The sequence below is a fragment of the Convolutriloba macropyga genome, chromosome 5, assembly GCF_964194025.1.
Source record: "Convolutriloba macropyga chromosome 5, txConMacr16.3, whole genome shotgun sequence".
NCBI lineage: Eukaryota > Metazoa > Xenacoelomorpha > Acoela > Convolutidae > Convolutriloba > Convolutriloba macropyga.
In genome coordinates, this window is record NC_134472.1 from 17762754 (window position 1) to 17789295 (window position 26542).

The 26542-nt window shown below is 35.3% G+C and overlaps 2 protein-coding genes across 4 annotated transcripts in view; one reads left to right on the top strand and one right to left on the bottom strand.

The window, feature by feature from the left end:
• LOC142339191 (ruvB-like 2) overlaps positions 1 to 26542 on the top strand; it is a 510084-nt gene that overhangs the window by 123420 nt on the left and 360122 nt on the right. The gene's annotated exons all lie outside the window — the stretch shown is intronic.
• LOC142339188 (unconventional myosin-XVIIIa-like) overlaps positions 1 to 26542 on the bottom strand; it is a 171524-nt gene that overhangs the window by 103602 nt on the left and 41380 nt on the right. For all 3 annotated transcript variants that reach the window (XM_075388990.1, XM_075388988.1, XM_075388989.1), the window contains exons 13-16: positions 8974 to 9218; positions 3449 to 3586; positions 3108 to 3230; positions 2604 to 2751 (exon numbers count right to left, since the gene is read on the bottom strand). In XM_075388990.1, the coding sequence (XP_075245105.1) occupies positions 2604 to 2751; positions 3108 to 3230; positions 3449 to 3586; positions 8974 to 9218 (654 nt within the window). The remainder of the gene's footprint in view (positions 1 to 2603; positions 2752 to 3107; positions 3231 to 3448; positions 3587 to 8973; positions 9219 to 26542) is intronic.

Here is a 26542-nt window from a genome sequence, read left to right on the forward strand (position 1 = left end):
TGAAGTTTCAAATACCCAAAAAAGCTTCTCTCAGAAGCACAAAAAACAGAAGCAGAGAAGAGTTAACGATAAATGAAAAGTCAAAATATACCTTGCATGTATCCAATTTTCAACGAAAAAAAAACAATTGGAACCAATCGAAACCAAAGTCGAAATGATAATTGGAGCTAAAACATTTCCACCAGTTTGTAAGAATTACAAAAAACCGATTAACCAACTGAAGGGTCTAAACCCCTAATTGCTGGATATGGCCTCAACACCATGTGTTATGGCTTCTAGGCAGCTTTGAGCACTTAGAGACTATTAAAACTCTAAGAGAGCTGCTCAGTCAACTGTTTACTCCATTCCTCAGAACAAAAACTCAAATGGTCAGACCAAAAATCTATTGCTAAAAGTTGATTGCACAAAAAATTGCATGAAAAGACTAAAACACAAATAAAATTGATATGCTCTTTGTATGAGAGCCATCAGAAACAGCTTAAGTCTTAAAACGGCAAATGACAAAAATAGCCCTGAACTTCATGTTTAAGACTTTGAGAAGCTTAAAATTGTCAAAAAAAACAATTAAAACATATCCAGAAGATTGCCAGAAAATAGCCGCCGTTGATTCCCATAACTCTATTGGGATTGAAAGAAGAGAAAATATCAACAAAAATTGATTTTTGTACAAAAACATTTTTAAGTGCGATTTATTTTGATGTCATTTCGTGATTGAACATACCGCCGTCTCTCTATGAGAGGCTATAGGGTCTAGTATCAAAACCAATAAGCATTATAGATAGTAACTAAAACTTATGAAAAAAAAGTTCGAGTACGGAGCATCTAAAAATGGATTTTAGGGGTTTATCCCGTTTCATTTCTGACTTTGATTTTTTTATACTGACTCTCTTCATTTTGAATTGCTTTGCTGAGCAGCTGCTATTTAAAAGGACTGAGCAGAATGACAGAAGAGTGAAACTAGCCTAGAGAAGTCAAAAAGATTTCACGCAAAATGTCGAAAAAGCGGCAAAATGAGTAAAGCGAAAGATTGAACAAAAAGCAGATTTGAAGTGGTTGTGACGTCATATGGTCGTAACAAAAATCGCGACGACGAAATAAAAAACATAGCAGGACAAGTCCTGACACACAATTCAAAGAATTTTCATTGACTAAACAGACAACTAGACCTAGAACGGACTATGAATGGATTGGAAAAACCATTTAGAAAAAAAATCCGATCCAAAAAACCGAAAAAACAGTAAAAATCAAAGTGAAATTGCCGCATGTAAACAAAAAACCACTACCGATAAAGCGAATTTTTGTTCAAACACCGTATTCTCACTCTACTTTAAAATTAGAGCGAAAAAATGTCACGACGCAAAACCACTCGCTTTTTCGCTCCATTATCTGTTTCGGCGTGACCAAAATCACTACTCCAATTTGACTTCAAAAATCATGAAAATGTGTGAACAGATCTTAAAAAAAACATAGCCGGCAGATTGCCGGAATAGCTGCGAAAGAATAGACCTGCGTGCCATATAATAGAGATAGAAACAGATATAGATCTAAATTGAAAAAAAATCAACGCCGCTCAAAAAACTAGGTAAAAAACATTCAGCGATAAATAAAGTTTGTTAAAATTCATTCCCCAGAAGCCTCTTATTAGGCTTTACTGTACAAATGAGTTCCTGTGACCTTAAACAAATTCAAACTAAACTTAAGTTTTAAAGTGCAAAAGTCATTTTATTGAGTGAGGTAAGTCACGTATGATCAAAATCTAATCACGCAATTAACCTAAAAACTTTTGCTAAAGCGAGTGAGAAATGACGTCACGCGCGCAAATGCCTTTAGTGAGAGGAAGAAGTAATTCAGAAAATTTGACCTTTTCAGCTTTGCTGCCTGAACAAATGTAAAACGAAAAAAGAGCGTCAGACGACGAAACAAAAAAAAACCAAGAGCACCGGAATATAGCTTCGCTCAGCTTACAGCTTCGCAGCTATAAAAAGACAGCGCCCCAATACAATTCAAATTCTTTGAATGGTAAAAAAAATAGGAGCGCTATAATAGTCGGCTGAGAAGATGAGGGCGGCTATTAAAAATGTAAAAAAAAACCAGAACTAGCCTATTTGCACTTGTGAGATGAGCAATTAGGACAAAACAGTTTTTCTCTCTCCAAATATTTACGAATTAAAAAAAAACTTGACCGATTCAAAACTTAAGATCACCATAATTCCTCATCGAATGGTTATTAAAAAATCTACGATGACATCATTAATAGCCGCCGGCTATCATTTCGGGACAGTTATAAGCACTATTAACACTGCTAACGTATATCAGAAGTTGCTTTTGAGTTCTAACAAAACGCACCAAAAGTAACGTTCTTAACATTTTTCACGGGTCTGAGTTTTTCAACAAATTCTTTATAAATAGCCCTGAATACAGATATATAAGCGAAAGTTGTCTCCACTTTGGATGAATGCATGATCAACTTTTATTTAGTACAATTGGAGCTGAACGAACGCCTATGATGGACCAAAATTTTCACCAATAATCGAAATTTTCACCAATAATCGAGAAAATTTTGCGATACAATTTGAATTAATTTGGTATTTTGTTGCACCTACATTGTAGCTTGAGCGATCTGACTTGTTCTTCGAGGCTACGTCTGTTGAGTAGCTCTTGTTCATACAGCTGCGTCGTATGCTGCAATCCTGCCTGCTCTTCTGTCAACTGCACTCCAAGTTCCTCAACTTCACATTCCAAACGCGAGACCTACAAAGAAAAACCAGTTCCACTATGCATATTGTAGCTCGCTTCTTGATCACCAAACATCAGAGTACTATCTATCCTATCACCCCAACAGCCCTAATGACATAATTGTCTCTCTTCATCCAAAGAATTTAAAAACTGGTCACGGAGAGGCGAGGAAAACGTTGACAGATCTGCCCTCGATATCCTTACGTCTGGTCAGCTTGATGGATCAATAGAATTTTGTATTTCAATTTCATCAATTGGGTAATGATGGATTCATTCAATTGAAAGATAGCTTGCACATGTGTGTTGTTTTTGCTATTGCTAAAAATTCCCAATAACATAAAACTAATAAAGACGGGATGATGCTACCCAACCTGACTGGTAAGTTGTTGCCTTTCCTCGTCTCGCTGTTCAAGTTTTCGAGTAGCTTCCTCTAGATTTGCCACTTTGGCTCTTCTCTCCTCTTCTGACAAATTCACTCTGGCCAGTGGCAGCACCTGAAAAACGTACGAGTTGCCGGCCTTCAAGTTTGAATTAGACTCTTCGTACGCACGCAACACATTCTACTGTCGTTAAAAAGAGTTAGGTCTTGTTCGCTGAATTATTTTTACAATCATAATCATATGATCAAAAATTTAATTTAGTTTTCTATTCGCCGACCATACTAGTTTAAAAAATACGCTATACTCAGGAAATAGAAGACTGCTCAAATTACCCTGATATAAAGCTTCCACCAGTCCCACTGTCTGACTTTAAAGAATAGCTTGATGTTCTTCTGAATGCATGCCACAGCTCTGTTCTGCAACTGCAACTTCTGAAGCTGTTTCTTGGCCACGTAACCACGGCAGTACGCCTAAATACGAAACCATTCTATAACTAGGAGGCAAGTTCGGGTAATTTATAAAACGAATATTTCACAGTTTAATAATTTTTTCATAAATTCCCAATCGATCGAATATAGCTGGCCGGTTTCCAGAAGATAGCTGTGTTATCTTTGTAGATCTGCGGTCTCAAAATAACAATTAAAAATATTTTAAGGCTGCAGAAAACAAAATTCAGTTTTGTCTGGATTAATGCAGAGATTCCATATTTTGTTGTATCCATTGGTTGCCATCAAATAACCTCAAATTAGAGAGACAAATACTCATTTCACTTTATCGCCTTCAATTAAATTTAGCAAAAATCATACTGAGAGAAAAGTCATTTTTTGGGAGTGGTTAAATCACGGGTGAATTTCATTTTCCCTAGTAAAAAAAAATCGCTCACCTAAGCGTAAAAACTAACTTCACACCCAAAATTCAGTCGAAGTCGCATTAATGAAACATAGCCGGCAGATTGCCAGAAAATAGCCGCAGTTGACGAGCTCGATGCACATCGGGATTGAAACAGAAAAAGAAACATAAGGAGATAAATTGAACAGAAAAAATTTTGCTCTGTTTTTTTTTTCACTGTCAAAAGGTGTTCTAATTTGTCGTGCAGTTTCAGTTGGATTCTAAAAATATATTCAATTCAGCTTCTAAACTGAAAGCTAATAAGCTTAATACCAACGTCAGATAGCAGACACTAATGAACTTAGATGACCTATTTCTCAATGACTTAATGACCGGGCTTTATCGGTTTATCGTCTCTTTTGATCTTGATCTATTGACTTTGACAGTATTCACCACATTGCGTAATTGAATGCGTGAAAGAACTTAAAAACCATTCAGTTGAAACAGTGAGTGAAGTAAGTCAGAAGTCAAAGGTGAAAATCGTGACTTATGTAAAACTAAAAACGTGATCAAAAGGTAAAACGAATTTAAAAAAAGGAGACCGCCTAAATAATAGCCATTGAGACGCTGACAGCGGCTATCAATAAACACAAAACAGATTTGAAGTAACCTTGACGCCATATGGTCGTAATAAAAATGTTGACCACGAAAAAACACAACCCGAAGAATTCCGATAAGACTCGGGAACGTCGACACTTCTCCAATCAAAACAACCATATCAGAACAATTTATAATGCGATTGGTGTAATTTAATCTGCAGAAAACACAAAAATTCCAACGCAACCTAACAATAATTGGAAGAAACAGCGGAACAAGAATCGACCAAACCAATCAGCTTACGATTGTACTGATAAGGAATTCACACAATCAAATAACTTTGGAGGTCGTGCTTTCGAATGACAAGCTAACCTCGTGCTTTCGATCGATAGGCGACAAAAAAATGGCTTCGGGTGTCGCTAGCATAGCGATTAGCCTCAGAGCGGAAGGATAAAAACGGAGAGAGGCCAATAAGAATCACAGGCGTGCAAAATCATTCTTCAAAACAAAAAATTTATCCTCCACAGGCATTCCAGTTCCTCAGCCATTCTGCTGAACCGTACATTTAAAGCTGACAAAAATTTTAAGAGGGCTGCTGGGACAATTGAGGACCTCAGTCTTCACCAAATTAGCCGATTTCGATCGACGAAAAGGCAAAAAACCCAGCGAGCAAAACCAAAATCAAGATGACAAAACAAGACGAGCATTTACCTTCAATTCAGCAAACTTCGTCTGAAAGCAGTAAATTTATTCTACCAAGAACAGTGGGAAACTGATGACAATGGGAAAATTAAGGTACAAACTTGTCACTTCATAACCTGAAGTTCAGTGAATTGATTTAGAAAAATCATTTAAACTGAAAAAATCAATATAAAGAACCAGATATTCTTGATCTTGGAAAAAACTATCTACAAAAACTTTGTTAAAATTACAATAAAAAATTGCGGGTAATAAAAAAAGATATCGGCAAAAATCCTTTAACTTTTCATTCAAAAACTTTTACAAAAAACAGTAGAAAAATAATCAAGACAAACAAATGTATTGCTATGTTTATTCAGCTATCCCACTATACCACTATATAAATTTCACAGAAATATAATTAAGAATTACGCAAAATTCAGAAGTTGAAAGAAAATTTCAAAACATCAACTAAATGCAGAAAAAAACCAAAAAATTTTCACTGTCATAGTAAATGAATATCTTCGAATCACTTCCAACGAAAAAAACTAACGATTACAATCAAACACAAAAATCAAACATAACCGACTAACGGCGGGCGAATTGCTCTAAAACAACCGGCGAGCGGTTAGCTTCGTCAGTATGTATCCATTGTTTATTGAGGCTAGCTTTAGCTTCAGCAACTTTTAGTTTTCTAGCCTTGGAAGTAAATAATTCAAATAATCTGATATTTTAACAATTTGCCAAATTTAAAAGAAAAACTTCCAGATTTTGCAGTGAAAACGTTGAAAACTATTTTTTGTGTCTGGATTTATGTCAAGTAACCCATCTGCAAGAATTGAAAAGCTCCTTTGTCCAGTAATAATTGTTTCAGAAAAGGACAAAAATAATCAAAAATTTTGAAAATAATAGCGAATTTTAACAAAATCTTGCTAAAACTCAAGATATTAAAATCTTCAAAACCATTTCAATGTCTCAGGAGTCTATCCAGTATCTCTATTTCAAGCTTTAATGAGTTTCACTAGCTCAAAGATCCATGAACTTGGATAATGAAAAAAATTTTCCGAAAATTTGGAAAAATATTAAATTTTATCTAAAAACTGCTTAAGTTCGAGTCATTAAAACATTGATAACCAATACATTAACTCTAGAAACTATGCGACAGCTTATCATCAACCAAAGCAATCAAACTTAATGTACCAAGAAAATATTCTACTGATGACAATGGCAAAATCAAGGTGCAAATTTATTACTTCATTAGATGAAATTCAGAAATTTAGAAAATATGAAACTTAGAAAACACATTTAAACTGGAAAAATCAATAACATAGCCCGCAGATTGCCAGAATAGCTGCGAAAGAAAAGACCTGCGTGCCATATAATAGAGATAGAAACAAATACAGATCTAAATTGAAAAAAAAATCGATACCGCTCAAAAAACTAGGTAAAAAACATTCAGCAATAAATTAATAAAGCTCGTTAAAATCATTCCGCAGAAGCCTCTTATTAGGGACCTTTACTGCATATACGAGTTCCTTTGACCTTGAACAAATTCAAATTAAACTTAAATTTTAAAGTGGAAGTCATTTTATTGAGTGAGGTAAGTCACTTATTATCAAATTCTAATCATGCAAAAAACTTTTGCTAGGGAGAGTGAGAAATGACGTCACGCGCGCAAAAGCAGTTAGTGAGAGGAAGAAGTCATTCGAAAAATTTGACTTTTCAGCTCAGACGTGTGAACAAATGTAACGAAAAAAGAGCGTCAGACCACGAAACAAAAAAAAACCAAGAGCACAGCAATATAGATCCGCTCAGCTTACAGCTTCGCAGCTATAACAAAGAACAAGATATTCTCCAAAAAAATTATCCTCCACGGGCATTCGAGTTCCTCAGCCGTTTTGTTGAATCGTACATTTGAAGCTGAGAAAAATTCTAAGAGGGCTGCTGGGACAATTGAGGACCTCAGTCTTCACCAAATTAGCCGATTTCGTTCGACGAAAAGGCAAAACACCGAGTTGATTTAGAAAAATCATTTTAAAAGAAAAAATCAATACAAAGAACTATATATCTTGGAAGAAAAAAGGTTCTACAAAAATTTTGTTAAAATTACAATAAAAAATTGCGGGTAATAAAAAAAGATAACCGCAAAAATCCTTTAACTTTTCATTCAAAAACTATTATAAAAAACAGTAGAAAAATAATCAAGACAATCAAATGTATTGCTATACTAAACTCCAGAAACTATGCGACAGCTCATCATCAAAACTTGGAGGAGTTCCCTAGGACCCTGGTGAAGGAAAAAAGGATAAAAATTTCAAAAAGATTTAAAAAAATTGTAAAAATTGCAAATAAAACTCAAAAAAATGCAAGTTGGATAAAAAACTGCTGAAATTTGTGAAAAGTTAAAAACTAATCCATGGCCAAAAAAGATTATCCAGTAACTTATTATCAAACCCTAACGGAGATTTTCCGTTAGGCTGAAAAACCTGAATAATAACAATAAATATCAAGAAAATTGAAATTGCAAGTTTTCTTTTAAAAAAATGCTAAAATTCGTGCTGTTGAAATCTTGAAAAACATTCCATTACTTTTAAAAACTAAACAATAACCTATTTTCAAACCCTAGATGAGTAAAAACCTGAATAATGAAAAATCAATGTAAAAAATTTGAAAAAAATTGCACGTTCTGTCAGACAAATGCTAAAATTCGTGATGTTAAAATGTTGAAACCATTCCACAACCACTAGAAACTATGCATTAACCTACTATAAAACCCTAGAGCAGGTTCATTGACAACTAGGGCTGAAAGAACTCAAAAAGTAAAACATTTTCAAAAAGCTTGAAAAAATTGTGAAAATTAGTGGGGGGGGGGGGGGGGGGGTGAACCCGGGGGGGGGGGGCTGATGGAGGGAGGGGGTGCACCGGGGGAGGGAAGGAGGGGGGTAGTGGGCAACAGTGAGGTGGAGAGGGGCAACAGCAGGGTGGGGGATGGTTGGGGTAATAATGGGGGAGGGGTCATCATGAGGGAGGGTAGTGTCTTCAACTTCTAAGAACCGCCCTTCACACCATAAGTATAAGTCTCCAGAACAGTTTGAGCTGAAACAGCGTTGAAAGGCTCTAAGAGCACTTAATACCCGCTGGGCGCTACCTGTCTATCCCGTTTTTCAGGACGAAAAGTCAAAAGCGTCAGCAGAAAAATCGGTCACGCGTAAAATCGCATTAAAAAAGACCGACAGGACTAATATAATTGCTACAAACTTTGTTTGAGACCAATTAATATTCTTTTATCAAAAATGTTAAAATCTCTATTGGAGAATTTTAAAACCACTAAATATTAAATCAAATCTGCTGCCATATTATAGTCCAACTTGCCAACTATAGTCAAAACACTATTCAAATTCAAGAAGCCATTTAACGCTGCATGAACAAAAAACTTCTATCGCCCAGCAATGACTATTTCATCATGTCACTCTCTCAAGTCAAAATGCCACATGAACAAAAGTAATTCCTGTAAAATATAAAAACAGACCGATAGAAAACCAATTTTCCTCTTAAAGTCGTATAATAGCCCACTATTGCGATATAAACAAGATCATTGATCATAGAAACTTGCATGAGACTTGTATGTCTTCAAAGGTCAACAATGGTCAATATTTTAAACCTCAACTAGTTTTATATTAACGAAATTAATGTCCAAAATGGTCGGAATGGCAAGGACCGCCATTTCCATACTGCTCAGAAATCTTTACGATACCTGAAAGTCGACAATAACGGCACTAATTTTTTCATCTCTTCTTTCGTCTAAATCAGATACGACACCACAGCGGAAGAATAGCTTTGTTACACCCAGAGCATAGGAACCAGGAGGCACCTCTAAGGCATTGCAGAGACTTTCGCAAGTAACCCTCTCGTCCAATGGGTTCAGGGTGAAAGAATCAGCCGGGACTAGCATGCTGTAGCTTCGAATAAACGTGTCAAAATTGACACTGTCCGGGTATCCTAAACATATAATTTCAATTACTCGTTAAAATTAACAGCGATGAAAAAACTGCCGCTTTGACATGGCCTCAGGAATAATAAACTGAGTTGACTAATTTTAGACTACTAGAATATCAGTCATAACTGCTAATGTTCCGTTTGAAAGAATTGAAAATCTATATTGAGAACAAAACAGAACATTGGATATTAGGACTGGGAAAAACAATAGTAGTATAAAAAGCTGACTAGAACCTCAACGGGGGGGGGGGGGGGGACGGACACTTTTTGCAACGCGATTTTCTGTGCCCGACTACAACGGGGTGGGACACTTAACTTTTTTGACCAATTGCAAAAAATGTCCCCCCTATTTTTTTCGCCGAAATGCAATTTTTGAGAAAAAAATTTTTTCCCTCATATGAGGGTGGACAAACACTTGTAAAATTTTTTGAAAATAGGGTCAAAAAATTTTTTGATGATTTTTTGGCTTTCATCAATGTGAAATGTTGTGAAACATGTTTTGTGAGTAAAAAAAGTTGTCGGCAATACTTTTTTCAAAAATTGAAATTTTGGTCCGATAGGGGGACAATAACTTGTAAAAAATTTTGAAAAATTGGTTCGAAAAAATTTTTGTCGAGTTTTTGGCTTCAATCAACGTGAAATGTTGTGAAACATGTTTTGTGAGTAAATAAAGTTGTCGGAAACATTTTTTCAAAAATTGAAATTTCGCGCCCTAAAGGCAACCAGAACTTGTAAAATATTTTGAAAAATGAGGTCGAACAAATTTTTGTCCATATTTTGGTCTAAACCAATGTGAAATGTTGAACATGTTTTGTGAGTGAAAAAATTTGTCGGAAACACTTTTTTCAAAAATTGAAATTTTGGTCCCATAGGGGGACAATAACTTGTAAAATTTTTTGGAAAATGGGGTCCAAAATTTTGGAAAATTTTCAACGCTATTTCACTTTTAATCAATATGAGAAGTTGTGAAACACGTTTGGTGTGATAACAAATGTTGTGAAACATGTTTTGTAAGTGAAAAAAAATTGTCGAAAACACTTTTTTCAAAAATTGAAATTTTCGTCCCATAGGGGGACAATAACTTGTAAAAAATTTTGAAAAATTGGTTCGAAAAAATTTTTGTCGAGTTTTTGGCTTCAATCAACGTGAAATGTTGTGAAACATGTTTTGTAAGTGAAAAAATGTCGGAAACACTTTTTTCAAAAACTGAAATTTTGGTCCCATAGGGGGACAATAACTTGTAAAATTTTGGAAAATGGGGTCCAAAATTTAGGAAAATTTTCAACGCTATTTCACTTTTAATCAATATGAGAAGTTGTGAAACACGTTTGGTGTGATAAACATTCGTCTCTCCGACACACCCCAAACACTCCGCTAAACATCAGCCAATTACAATTACCACACACACACACAACCACGCATGCACAAACACAACCACACACACACACACCCAAACGCACACACACACACACACACGAGCCACGCACCCACACCAGCCACACCCAAACACAACCCCCAAACACTCACACACAAGCGCCACGCACCTACACCAACCACACCCAAACACAACCTCCGATTTAAGCAAAATATTTCAACTGCAGTATATATATGCATACAAAAAAATCTATAAATTTACGTGAAAAGATTGAGCAGGAGATAGTTTTGATCTACCGACCTCTGGGTTATGGGCCCAGCGCGCTTCCCCTGCGCCATCCTGCTTTAATACAAACTTACAATTATGAACACCTAAAAACATAGAGAGATCAATAATAAATATATAAATAAGTACCTATATACATCCATTTGTTTATATATATATATATGTATATTATATATATATATATATATATATACACTCATATATATGAACTTCCATACCTCATACAAAACTACATATATGCATATACAAACATGCATACACATATACATACATACATACATAAATACATAAATACATAACTACATACATACATACATACATACATACATACATAACTACATACATACATACATACATACATACATACATACATACATACATACATACATACATACATACATACATACATACATACATACATACATACATACATACATACATACATACATACATACATACATACATACATACATACATACATACATACATACATACATACATACATACATACATACATACATACATACATACATACATACATACATACATACATACATACATACATACATACATACATACATACATACATACATACATACATACATACATACATACATACATACATACATACATACATACATACATACATACATACATACATACATACATACATACATACATACATACATACATACATACATACATACATACATACATACATACATACATACATACATACATACATACATACATACATACATACATACATACCTATAAACAATACATGCATATATATGTATACATGTATATGTATATATATATATGTATGTATGTATGTATGTATGTATGTATGTATTATGTATATGTATATATGTATATGCATGTATATATGTATTGTGTATATGTATGTATATGTATGTATGTATGTATATATGTATGTATGTATGTATGTATGTATGTATGTATGTATGTATGTATGTATGTATGTATTATGTATATGTACATATGTATATGCATGTATATATGTATTGTGTATATATATGTATATGTATGTATGTATGTATATATGTATGTATGTATGTATGTATGTATGTATTATGTAAATGTATATGCATGTATATATGTATTGTGCATATGGATGTATGTATATATTTATGTATGTAGGTATGTATATATGCATGTGTGTATTGTTGTATGCATGTATGAATGTATTTATGTATGTATGTATATGTATGCATGTATGTGTATGTGAGTATCTATATATGTATGTATGGATGGATGGATGGATATATGTATATGCATGTATATATGTATTGTGTATATGTATATGTATGTATGTATGTATGTATGTATGTATGTATTATGTATATGTATATATGTGCATGCATGTATATATGTGTATGTGAGTATCTATATATGTATGTATGGATGGATGGATGGATGTACATACATACATACATACATACATACATACATACACAATGATAAAAAACCCAGAGTTGTACAAGAAAACAAGTTTTTACCTAAGTATGTACACAATTATGGTCATAATCACTGATGTCCATAAATGCATACACAAATTCGTGAAAACAACAGTAAAACAACTAACCTGTTAGTAGATGTATAAAATCATTAATGATATATTGAGTAGAGAGTCATCAGATCATGCCCAAACATGTTCAGGGTCACACCACTTTTCAAAATAAATTGACCAATCGCAGTGCTGGATTTATTATTCGAGTTGACAACCAGTCAGAATTGAAAGATTTATAAACAAAAACTCTAAACACTCACGTTCAGTAAACAGTAAATAATGAACACAATAGGAACAAAAGACATCAAGCTCATTCATGAGAAAGTTTTATCACTGAGAGGTAACATAAATTATACACACATATTATCGACAATTATATTTCGTAGCTGCTTGTTCTTTGTTAGATCCAGAAGTTGACGGAGAAATAGCACTTAAATTTAGACCCTATGGTGGTTTCATTGGAATTGATAATTCAAGACTAGATCCATTATTGAAACGGAGCAAAGTGCTACGACTTCATGCTGCACTGCATGACGCCGCTGGATTTATAAAAGATTGCAGAAACAAAGGCCCTGGATATGTTTACGCTTTCCGTTACTCACCAGTAAACAATTGTCTTTTTGGACACCTGACAGGAATATTATTCATTCTATCAGTGAAAATTTGTCATTCACAATTGTTTCGTGAATTGGAATGCTAGAAAATTTTGGCAGCAAAACCACAAATATTATTGACCTCGATCTCGAAGGTTTCAAACTCAAGTCACTTGGATTCATTATAAAAGAACTCAGTTTGTGTTCCAGTTACAACAATACAATATTTTTCAAACCGCCACTTAAATTCGCTGATTTACCCGTACACGATAGACAAACTGTTATTTGGTTGACGAATAACCTACACGGTCTTGATTGGGACGAAGGTGATATACCTTACTGTGATTTAAAAACAATCTGTCTGAGTTTCAGTTTCCGATTCACACGGAAAAATTTTTTTGCCAAAGGCATTGAAAAGTGTGAGCTCCTCAGTAAGCTTTTACAAAAAACTGTTTATAATCTGGAGGATCTAAATTGTCCCCGAATCTCAGAGATAATATCAGAAGAACAAGTTCCCTCCTGTTGTCTTCATTCAAACTTTCGTTCAACAAACGATCAATTATCAAATCACTGCAAGGAACGTAAAGCAAGAATACTTTCACAGTGGACACAAAGTGATGCACAGAGAAGACACATCAACTTTAACAACCTATCTGTCAGACAACTTGAAGATATTCACTTGCTTGACTCCACTTGACGATCAGCCGATTGTAATATTCAACAGAGTTCAGGATCCCTCTCCACCAATACAGAATAATTTTTCATCAAGTGATCAACAGAACCGAGCGAACTATCTCAACAATAAGCCAAACGCTGCACAACAACCTCGTTACAATTCGCTTTATAGCGCAGCAGCAAAACGTTATTTTGCAACCATTACTCTTTCTCCCGACGAGCTAGACAGCTTTAGAGCCTTCCTGCCCGTGATAGATAATTTCTATCACTTCCAACTGTACGTAAAAAATAAGCAGAGAGCTCGAGAACATCGGAATCAGTTCAGTTATGGCTATGATCAAAGCAAACCAGAAGCCTATGCAGTCCCCCAAAGAGCAGCGAATCCCACGTTGGAAGCAATGGGCGGACAAAAAAGTTCCTCAATTTAGATTGAAGAAAACACCACCGGAACGTGAGCTATCACTAAATGAGATGCCGAATGATTTGCGATTATATGTCTTGGAGCACCCCGAAGTTGAAAAAGTCTTCAGTCAACCATTGTTCAAAGAAAATGACTCATCAACTGTTTGTTATAAACTCGAAATAAAAAGTCATATTAAAGGTTTCAATTTGTTTGAGTTCTGGTACATGAAACAGTTGCCCAGTAAATAATTCAAAAATTTAACATTTTATATCATCTTTTTTCAATTCACTTTTCAATTAACTATTTTTCTCCAATGAATCAAAGAGACGAGGCTGACGCCGGTATCAGTAATTTAGTTTTTGATGTGAACAACAAGGAGAGGCCCCCATGGCGTTGTTGTTCAAATTCAACAGTGCCAAGGTCCGAGGTAATATTTTTTGTTCAAGTTAGTATCATTGTCTTAATGATCATTCTTTGCTTCTCTATGCTCTTTCTATTATCAGAAAGCTGTGAAGAGAAATCAATTTGGATTGCTCTCTTATCGAGTTTAGTTGGTTACATTTTACCTAATCCCAAACTATGAACAAAGTTATTCTTACACATGACAGGGTGTTCATGTCAATTGTAGGACCAAGTGGTTGTGGTAAAACAGAACTCTTGTTTCGAATGCTAAAAGGTTCGACCTTTTATCCACGCTTTGAGAAAATTTATTTTTACAAAGAGTTCCAACCACTTTTCAAAGATATGCAACGAGTTATACCAGGGATTGAGTTTCTAAAATACTCAGGCTTTGATATAAAAAAAAAACTATCGCATTGTCTGCTTATCTATGACGATTCATGTGAAGAAATCTTCAACGATAAAGAATTTGTAAAAATAGCTACCTCAGGACGTCATCGCAAATTACATGTTATATACATCAAGCATAATTTGTTCCATCAAAGCAAATGGTCCAGAACCATTGATCTGAATACAACACACATAATATTATTCAAGTCGCTTCGTGACATTCAACAAATTGAATACCTTGGAAAACAGTTGAATTGTCTCCAACTGATAAAAGAAGCATACAAACTAGCAACTGCGGAGCCCTTTGGACATTTGATAATTGACCTCGACCCAAAAACCAGCCCGGGTTTACGTTTTTCATCGCAACTAATTGGACCGGATCCTTCTATTTTTTACATTTCGTCCCCTGAAGCAGTCATTACAACAATTACAAATGAAAAAGAAACATTTGCTTATGCTCAAGCAATGGGCAAATAAGAGGAATGAGAAAACCGCTCAAATAAAAACATTACATCAGGGTGATTTCATTTGGTTTTTAAGTGACTGTGTGATGAACGTACTCTCTGGAGTTGTACCAATGAATAAAGTTGAATTAAAAAAATTCGAGAAATCACTACGTAAACTTGCAGACAGGCGAGTTGAAGAAACTGAGAGGATCAAAATTTTCGGATCAGATTCCGGAATCCGTCTAATTAAACTTATTGCGTTACCTTGTATTGCTTTTCTGGAGCAAAATGCACACTGAAGAGTTTGTGCTAATTCCTCGTCAAATGTATGCCAATGAACAACCTCAAATTGCTCAACTTCTCAACAATAAAAATGTCCAAGAGAAAGCAAAACAAATATCACTGTTGCAAAGAAGCAAGTCTCCACCAGCACCCTCTACCACGCAACAAGACACGCAACAGCAGACCGATAATATTTTGGAGAATGTCAAAGGTGAGTTGAATGAGACTAGAGATGACAAAATTGATACAAAAGTTTCCAGGGAGCAAGTTTTGAGAGATATTAAACACCTTGACAGAAAAAAGTTTGAAAAAGCGAGCATAATATTGGAAAAAATAGAAGAGTCAGAATCGCTATCGCTGGATCAGACATCAAGACTAGCGGTTAATAAGTCAAGCACGGGAATTCTTGTCGCAGATTTTCTTTACGATCTACAACAAACAACCTCTAAGCTTTCACTTGAACATTACAAAGTCCTGACCTTTCTAGATATCAGTTCACAATTAACTTGTAATACATACGCAAAAAAATTTCTTGCCTTCTCACTAAACGAAAAGTTACAGTTGTTTGAGGATGAACCAGAAAACGAAGAATCAGGAGTCTCGAGAACAGAAGAATCAAAAGCTTCTGGCGACGATGAAGGAAGCTTTGAAGATGCAAAAGACGAAATCCAACCGTCTAGCTCGTGGACAAATTACTTCCTCTCACGTTAAACAATTGAACAAATTATACACAAAAGGTAGTGCAGCTTTTGGTAGCATTGCTAACTTGAAGAACGCCAGTGGTTTACCAAGATCCAAAGTGGTTCAATACCTTCAGTCGAAAGCCCCATACACAAAATACAGACAATTCAGAAAAACTTTTCCGAGACTAAAAGCTGTTGCATACAGAATAAACGAAATCTGGTCTGTCGATGTGGCGTATATGGATAAAATTGCCCAACACAACAATGGAGTCAAATATTTACTGGTGGCTGTTGATGTTTTATCGCGATACCTACGAGTGCAACCAATGAAGGCTTTATATGCAAAAGACGCTGTTGAAGCGTTCAAAAAATTGATAAAGCAGAAAAAACCAGAAAGGGTTTGGACAGACAAGGGATCCGAGTTTAAAGGTGAATTCAAAAAAATTTGTGAAAAGAAGGAGATTCATTTATATACAACAGAAAACGAAACCAAGTCGGCATTTGCTGAGAGGAATATTCGATCGCTCAAAAACATTATTCACAAATACCTGGAGGAAAATTGGACTTGGACATATATTAAGGAATTGCCCCAGTTTGTAAATACTATAAACAGTCGTGTTAACCGTGTTACCCAACTTGCACCTAAAAAAACCTTTAAAAAACATGAACCCTTTCTAATATCCCTAGCAATTAGCACAAAAAAGTACAAGCCGAAATACGAAGAAGGAGACCTGGTTCGGATTGCAAAGCCAGACGAAATATTTAGGAAAGGTTATAAACAAAATTACACAGACGAAGTCTTCACAGTATTCAAGGTTGCCACCCTCAGTCCACCAACATACAACCTTATAGACGCAAACAACGTTATAATTGAAGGTAAATTTTATGAACCAGAATTAGTCCAAGTGAACGTCATTCCTGTCGAACCCTAAACATGAGTATTAATAAAGAATTTACTATTGATTTGATATCGAATGCGTCAATGGGAATTTTTACGAATAATACTATGGCCAAGTTTCGAAATCAACTTGCCCAACCATTACAGTTAGATGGAGATTGGCAAGTTGCCCTTGCTTCAATATCCTTTCCATCAAACATCAACAATGTAAACTCAGCTGAAATAGTTGCGTATGTCAGTTCTGGCGCTGAACTTGATGCTTCACATAACCGCACCGGACAACTTCGAAGAATTCGCAAAGGTCTATACAACAGTTCAGAAGAGCTTCTGGAAGAAATTTTTCGAATCGCTCAATTGAAACAGTTTGACTATGATTTTGACACTGTAACGCAAAAGTTAGTTTTGAAATTTGGGCCTAACGAAGGTTTGTCATTCGAAGATGAAGAAGTACCCAGTATTCTTGGTTTTAAAGGAATAAGAGATATTTCGAATCATGGTTTTATTCATATTGGTTACAAGTCAGAAAATGCAGGCAACTCTTTGAACCGACATGTTGGAGATTTTCCAGTTGATATTACTTGTGGATCACAGCTAATATTTGTATACATTGATATAATTGAACATCAAAACGTTGGTGATGTGAGAGCTCCGGTAATAAAAATCATTGAGTCTGAAAGACGTTTGAGAAACGGTAGCATAAACACAGTGACACCCATACACCCGAAGTCGTACACAAATTTGGATTACAAGCCAATATTATCAAACAACATTCAGAACATCCAGGTAGAGTTGAGAAACGAAACTGGAAAACTAATTCCTTTTACTGGAACCGGAAAAGTTATAGTCAGTTTAAAATTTCAAAAAATTATTTAATATGGAGGCATACTACAGCAATCAAGCATCTCAATCAATGCCGCATTTTTTCGGACACTACAGACAAAGAGGCAGCGGTTTTGGAGCCCTTGCTGCAGGTATTGGAAGAGTTGCTCTGCCATTAGCACGCAAATTTCTCTGGCCCGCAGCGAAAAAAATTGGGCGTGACTTATTGGTTCAAGGAGCACCGGAGTTAGTAGAAGTTGCAACCAAAAGAAAGTCAGCAAAACAAGCATTGAAAAGTACAGTAGCCAAAACAGCTCGCAAACAAATAGGTGGATCTCTTCAATCACGTATTGCATCAGGTCGTAAAATAATTAGACGAAAAAGACGACAATACACGAGACCTCGCTCAAACCAAAAACAAAAAATCTCAACCAGAAGAATCATTTCTCGAAAACCCCGTCCGAAAAGGAGTCGTCTGGATTTTTTCCCGCGAGTGAAAAATGCGAACTAATATTGTGATACCATCAGAAGCCAATCACAGTTCTTTAGACTTATTTGAAAAACCACCTTTACTGGTAACATTTGATCAACATTCGAGCAAAAAACAGGACCGCTTTATTCGCCTTCAGGATCCTCATTGGAATTTGAAGTTGTTGGTGATCGCAACAACTTTATTGACTTGCAAAAAATTTACCTGGAGATCAAGTGTCGAATACTTCAAACAGATGGAACGGATTTGCGCTACACAGCTGGTGACGCAAATGCCAGTGATCTTCCATATTTTGCTAATAATATCCTTCATTCACTTTTCGCCGACTGTACGGTTTCTGCAAATGGTATCAAAATTTCAACAGCTAATGGACACTATGCACACAAAAGTTTCATAGAAACTGAATTCTCTCACGGTACAGACGCAAAGAAAACTTGGCTGAAATGTCAGGGTTACGAGTATGAAGAAAACCCCGGCACTATTCCAGCAGCAATATCAGATATAAGAAAAATAACAGTGCGACAATCCGCACGCATAACATTATATGGAAAGTTGGCGGTTGATTTCTTTTCATGTGAGAAACATTTGGTTAGTGGAGTTACGTTACGCATTTCAATGAGAAGATCTCAAGATGACTTTGCCGTCATCAGCGAAGACGCAGCGAAACACTACAAGGTTAAAATAGATGAGGCTAAATTATTTATCAGGAAGATGACGGTGTCAGATAATGTTGTAGGTGCAATTGAGAAGACATTATTGAAAACTCCGGCAATTTACCGATACAATGAAGTAATTACCAAAACATTCTTGGCTACAACAGGCCAACAAAGCTGGAAACATGAGGACATTTTCACTAAAGAGCCAATCAGAAGAGTCATTGTTGCATTATGCGTTGGTACAGCATTCATCGGTACCAACACCGCTAATCCATTCCATTATCAAAAATTTGGTTTAAGAGAGATAACCATTTATCGAAATGGTTTTGCAACGGCTGGAACTCCAATGTCAACAACTGACAACAAGAGGTTGTACTACAATTCAATGAGTGCATTAGCTTATGTAGAAAATGGCCATGGAATACCTCTGAGTGAGTTCGCAAACCATTATATAATGGTATTTGATCTGACCAGCACTCAAGAAGCAACTCATGACTTCATTCATCCAGAGCTCACAAATTCATCATTGTCTGTCGAACTCAAGTTCGATGCAGCGTTAGCTCATAACGTTGAAATATTTTTTCTTGGAGAAAAAGCATCTACGATCTACATTGACTCTGCAAGAAACGCATCCAAAAACGCTCTTCCCATGATCACATACTAATGGACGAAGACCAAACTCATCTTCAAGTGCAAAAGTGTAAACACCTCAAATTCAAACTCAGAGGGGTTTATGCCGCTGATAATTTTCCGCTGAACTTGCAAACCAACACATTTATTATTGTTAATGCATCACGATCCAACTCTATTGGAACCCACTGGGTAGTGCTAGCTAAACGATTTGCATACCCAATAATTTATTTTGCGGATCCATTGGCTCTACCCTTGACTACCTACAAGGATATTTTCAACCGTTTACTACAGTGTGAAGACTTGGAGATAATGATGGATATCATGGAACATAGAAGAGACATTCAGTCTCCATTGCAATCCTCAGACTCCCAGCTTTGTGGTTTATTTTGCATATATATATTGTTCATTATTTTTATAGTGAGAAATTTCCATTCATAGCTGATGTAAATGAATTAGAATTGCTAGCTTTTGTAAAACATATGAAGTAAAAGTTAATTTAATTTTGAAACAACAACAACATTTTTTGAATATCAATTTTTACAAAATTGAAAGGTTATGAAAGAGTTTGAGGTTTCTCGCACAAAACTCCCGTGGCCACTAAGCAGAATATCCATTATCTGATAAAGAGTTGATGAGTGTTCACCTAGCATAAGCTGGCAAAATTGTTTCATAGTTACATCAGGGACTGTAGAAGAACGTTTGTTTGCCGTAAAAACACTAATAGATTTTGGTGCTGCCTCACTCAAGGGTGCAGGAAGTTGTTTCTGGTTGTTCTTGGTAACTGCCGAAGTTGATTTTGAAAGATACTCAACAGCAACATGTAGTCGTGAAATAATTGCACCACGTTTAACAAAGTCTTTTTGCGTAGGCTGAATAAGTAATTTGAAACAGTTAACCAGACACGGTATCACCGGAGGTACATAAAGAGAATCGAATATATTATCATCCTGAGAACCAAATTCATACATAACATGATAATGATTGGAGCCAAATGTGCAACCTTCGATAACTGTTGCAGATGAATGATAACCGTACGCATAATTTTCAATTGTTGTGTTTTCAAATTTTGGTTCCGTCTCACAAATATTGTACTTGAAACGTTTTTGAAATTTCTTGAAATATTCAGGACTGTTCTCATACATCGCCTCAACCATAACGAACAAAAAAAGCTAACGAACTAACTATGAAAGCATAAACAATGACAGGAAGCAGAAGGTATAATATAAATTATTCCGAATCCTCATCGACTTTTACAGATGTTTTTGGTATCTTCTTCTGGCGCTGAGTTGGCGTTTTGCCAGCCCGTTTTGCTGGACGCTTCGAATCATCAGTTCAATCTGGTTTTAGAAGTGAATCGATCAAGCCAACTGGTTGATCAAGCATTTGTTCTAGTTTTTCAATGTTCTGACATATCAACCGAAACTCTTGCGCCGAAAGTGTAATTTTTTGATTGAAAACCCAATCGACCTGTTCACTATCACGTTTGAACAATTTCAAGGATAAATAGGTGCCAGTGGTATGATAAGTCTTAACAGCAGCCCTAACAAGCCGTTTTTCATTGAGCGAGAGATCCAAATGAAAGTCGCTGTACTCGGCATCCTTAGACAAAACATTACCCATAATGTTGCATATATTGAGACAAACTGTATCAAAGTAATCTGAAAAGATAAATGACTAATACATTACTGTTTGTCGGAATGTAAACAATTTCAAACCCCACGCCAACATGTCTACACAAGATAAAAGCTGAACAAACAAATCCCCCCTCCCTACGCGTGTAAACAAATTTATACTCCTCTATATCAGCTCTGATGTTTATACGAAATATGAAATTCAAAAGATCGGAAAAAATATACCCTGCTGAATCAAGACCCATTCAATGTCACAATTGTCCAAGGCAATTTAAAAATTTCCATTCACTAAAGCAACATCGCCGGGCCAAGCATTATAAAGGCCATAGCAGAAAACAATTTTACAAGTCCCGACCTTTAAATCTAAAAACTGACAAATTTTCATTAGCAATGGATAAATTAGCTCGCCTCCTCGAGTCTATTTATATTTCCCGAGGGAACCCCAATTCAACTTAGTTCAATATGACATAATTCTATTTATAGACTTGACGGCATAATGATGAAATGGCTAAGTCAAATAAACAAATCGGTGTGCAACAATTTTTCAATCTTTCCGCCATTGTTCTTTCTTGTTGTTCAATATAAGTTTTATGAAAATTCTTTAGTTCTTTGGCTCTTTATTACATTACTGCAAGTCTTTTGTTACACAACCTTCTTCTAGAATTTGCGTTTATCTTTGAACCTGCTTTTCTTTTCAGTTCCATATCATACAAAAACAAGTTTTTATTTCTCTTGTTACTAGAATTGGCTCTAGACTCTGCAGTTAAGTCTTTATAAAATTTTCCTTCCAAAAAAGAAAACTGCTTGTTTTGTTACCGTTTAAATCCGCAAACTCAGTAGAACACATCTCAACTGTTTATCCATCATCTGCAATATGGCTGCTGAATATTTAGAAATTGCAAAGACAAGTGAGCGAGGCACTCGAACCCTTGTGCGAATGTGTCACAACTTCAAAAATATTGTCCTTGTGCAGGAAAGCTTTGATGACAAGACAGAATTATGGCACATAAAAAACAGCTTTATTGTTCCAGTTAATTACATTGAACCAATACTTGAATACACAAAACAGAACGATTTATTTCAACTAACAAAAACGCCAGAAAAATCACCAAGACAAGAAAAGTCTCCGTATGCTCATCGACATTATGGATGTATTACTCCCATTCAAACAAAAAAGCAGGATGTGAAAAAATTGGCAAAGCGAACAAGAAAACTTTTTGCAGACTATGATCACGACTGCATTGAAATCTGGGAGAATCAATTGGGGCAGCTAGAAGAAGTTGAGCAAATATCTGGTTTTTGGAATTTTGATCAGTCGCCATGTGATGAAACAAAAACCCCGGAAAGCCTCCCGTTGCTTGCCAACAATTTTTCTGATGATGTCAGTATCGTTGAAACACCTCCTTTGAGCCAATGTTATGCCCCCGTCAAGAAGGTCATCAAGTTATCTCGACTCTAAAAGACAGCAAAACTCTTTAAACTCGTTGTACATATTGTATTTGTTGCTTTTCACAATGTTTGAGCATGATAAATTTGTTAACACCTTGAATCCAGTTCTTAATTCAACTTTAATCAAAGATTTATCTTAACATTAGACAAATATTCTGAGACAGAATTAAACGCTGCTGAAAAACTCAAGACATTGAACAAACAAGTGTGCGAAACAATGTTTTAAACAAATAAGCGAAAAGAGACTAGTTTGAAATGAACCCAGCTGAAGCTTGGATTGTAGTGAAATCACAGTTAACAATCAATAAACATTTTTTACCAGATAGTTGTACACCGTACCAAAATTAGGGTACACAAATAAGAAGTAAAACTGTGAACTCAATATCAGCTGTTTTAAACAAACAAAAAGTAGAAAAACCGTTGACCATATGAATCTATGTGTTGTTTACACAACAGTCTGCGCGGTGTGTTCCCCTCTACTACTGTTTGCGGAGCAGTGGCTTTCTGTTGCAGAAGTAAACAAAAAAGACGCGCACTCTGATTGGATGAAACAAGTTTAAATTACAGTTTGCCCGACAATAAAATTCTTACATTTGCTTTTTGCCTCAACCTGAAAATAACGTGATTGAAAAACTTCAACTCTTTTCATTCCATCATAATTTTATAGTCTTGTTTGCGTTCCTATTCTTTCTGCTTTTCTCCTGTTCACAATGAACGCTGAAACGTGTACAATTTGTCGGAAAAAACTCGTAGATAAGCGCAGCCTCTGACGTCATATGCAAACAATGCATAAACAATACGTCCAAACCAACCGATTCGAGGGCGATGAATATGTGTTTGCTCACAAAAAATCTTAGAACTCGAAACGCATCGTTCTTTTGATGTTTACATAAAACAAGAGAAGCTGTAACTGGTTAAATACTTGCTCACCATAACAATTTATTTCTTCCTTTCTTGGACCGAGTTTAATTGCATGTAAACAAATTTCGTAGCCTGACGCCTACATTTCTGGACAGTGCTAAACTTGGTCAAACAAAATTTAAGCGGTGCAAGCGTTCTTCTAATGTTTACATAAAACAAGAGAAGTTGTACTGGTTAAATACATGCTCACCATAACAGTTTAATTCTGGCTTGCTTAAGCAGAGTTTACTTGCTTGTAAACAAATTGCGCTGCTTGACGCCTACATGTATGGACAGTGGTACATTGAACAAACAAAAGTTGAGCAGCTTCAGCTTTTCTTTAAATTGTATACAAAACAGGAGAAGCTGTAACTGGTTCAAAATTTACTCGTGTTAACGGTTTGTTTTGTCTTTCGTGAAGATGGAAGTTCAGAAAAAGACTTAAATTAGAAAAATATAAAAAAGTTTATCCTGCTGCCAAAGCCATTCAATGTCACAATTGTCCAAGGCAGTTCGGCACCTTCCCTTCCTTGATGCAACACCGCCGCGCTAAGCATTATAAGACATATTTCAAAAAACATTATCAAAAGTACCAACCAACGCAAAAAAAGTCAACGGCAAGTTGTTTTTCATCAACAACGGATAAGCTGGTTCGGCTTATGGAAACTGTTTTATACATATCAAAAGATAATTTAGCGCGCTCATAGAAAACCTTACAATGAGAGATGACGTAATTCTATTTTTAGACATGATGCAAAGATTATGCATTCCAAACAAATAAACAAATCATTCTATTCATAACGCTTATCATTCCGTCATTTTGCAGTTCCTATTTATCGATTTCGTAACTGAAATTCAACTCTATCCGATTTGACAAAATTTTTCACCGTTATAATTGATAAACTTGTCCAGTTTGCTTTTTCACTACAAAGATACTATTTCGAGAATTGATATTCAGTTTCCAGTTACAAACCACATACTGCTGAAAAGAATTTTTTTTCTGAAAATTATGGCCGCTGAATATTTAAAAATAAAAAACCAACGATTCTCAAACTTGAACACTGGTTCGTACATGCCACAATTACAAGACTGTCGCATTGGTGAAGGAAACATTCGATGAAAACACGGGTTTATGGCGCAGTGATAACAGCTTTATTATCCCCGTAAATTATATCAAACCAATCGTCGATAAGATATTTGTGTATGATTTATGTTACCTCTCAGTGATAAAACTTTCTCATGAATGAGCTTGATGTCTTTTGTTCCTATTGTGTTCATTATTTACTGTTTACTGAACGTGAGCGTTTAGAGTTTTTGTTTATAAATCTTTCAATTCTGACTGGTTGTCAACTCGAATAATAAATCCAGCACTGCGATTGGTCAATTTATTTTGAAAAGTGGTGTGACCCTGAACATGTTTGAGCAAGATCCGATGACTCTCCAATTATTATATCATCTATCATTTTATACATCTACTAACAGGTTAGTTATTATTTTTTTGTCCCATTTATGTATACATTTATAGTCATAAGTGATTATGACCATAATTGTGCACATAATTACGTGAAAAGGTATTTCCTTGTACAACTCTGGTTTTTTTTATCAATGTGTATATTTACGTATGTATGTGTATGAATGTATATATGTATGTGTGTGTGTATTTATGTATGTATGTATGTACGTATGTATGTATGAATGTATGTATGTATGTATGTATGTATGTATGTATGTATGTATGTATGTATGTATGTATGTATGAATGTATGTAGTATGTATGTATGTATGTATGTATGTATGAATGTATGAATGTATGTATGAATGTATGTATGTATGTATGTATGTATGTATGTATGTATGTATGTATGTATGTATGTATGTATGTATGTATGTATGTATGTATGTATGTATGTATGTATGTATGTATGTATGTATGTATGTATGTATGTATGTATGTATGTATGTATGTATGTATGTATGTATGTATGTATGTATGTATGTATGTATGTATGTATGTATGTATGTATGTATGTATGTATGTATGTAGTTATGTATTTATGTATTTATGTATGTATGTATGTATGTATGTATATGTGTATGCATGTTTGTATATGCATATATGTAGTTTTGTATGATGTATGCAAGTTCCTATATATGAGTGTATATATATATATATATATATATATATATATATAATATATACATATATATATAAACAAATGGATGTATATAGGTACTTATTTATATATTTATTATTGATCTCTCTATGTTTTTAGGTGTTCATAATTGTAAGTTTGTATTAAAGCAGGATGGCGCAGGGGAAGCGCGCTGGGCCCATAACCCAGAGGTCGGTAGATCAAAACTATCTCCTGCTCAATCTTTTTACGTAAATTTATAGATTTTTTTTGTATGCATATATATACTGCAGTTGCAATATTTTGCTTAAATCGGAGGTTGTGTTTGGGTGTGGTTGGTGTAGGTGCGTGGCGCTTGTGTGTGAGTGTTTGGGGGTTGTGTTTGGGTGTGGCTGGTGTGGGTGCGTGGCTCGTGTGTGTGTGTGCGTTTGGGTGTGTGTGTGTGTGTGTGTGTGTGTGTGTGTGTGTGTGTGTGTGTGTGGTTGTGTGTTTGTGCATGCGTGGTTGTGTGTGTGTGTGTGGTGATTGTAATTGGCTGATGTTTAGCGGAGTGTTTGGGGTGTGTCGGAGAGACGAATGTTTATCACACCAAACGTGTTTCACAACTTCTCATATTGATTAAAAGTGAAATAGCGTTGAAAATTTTCCTAAATT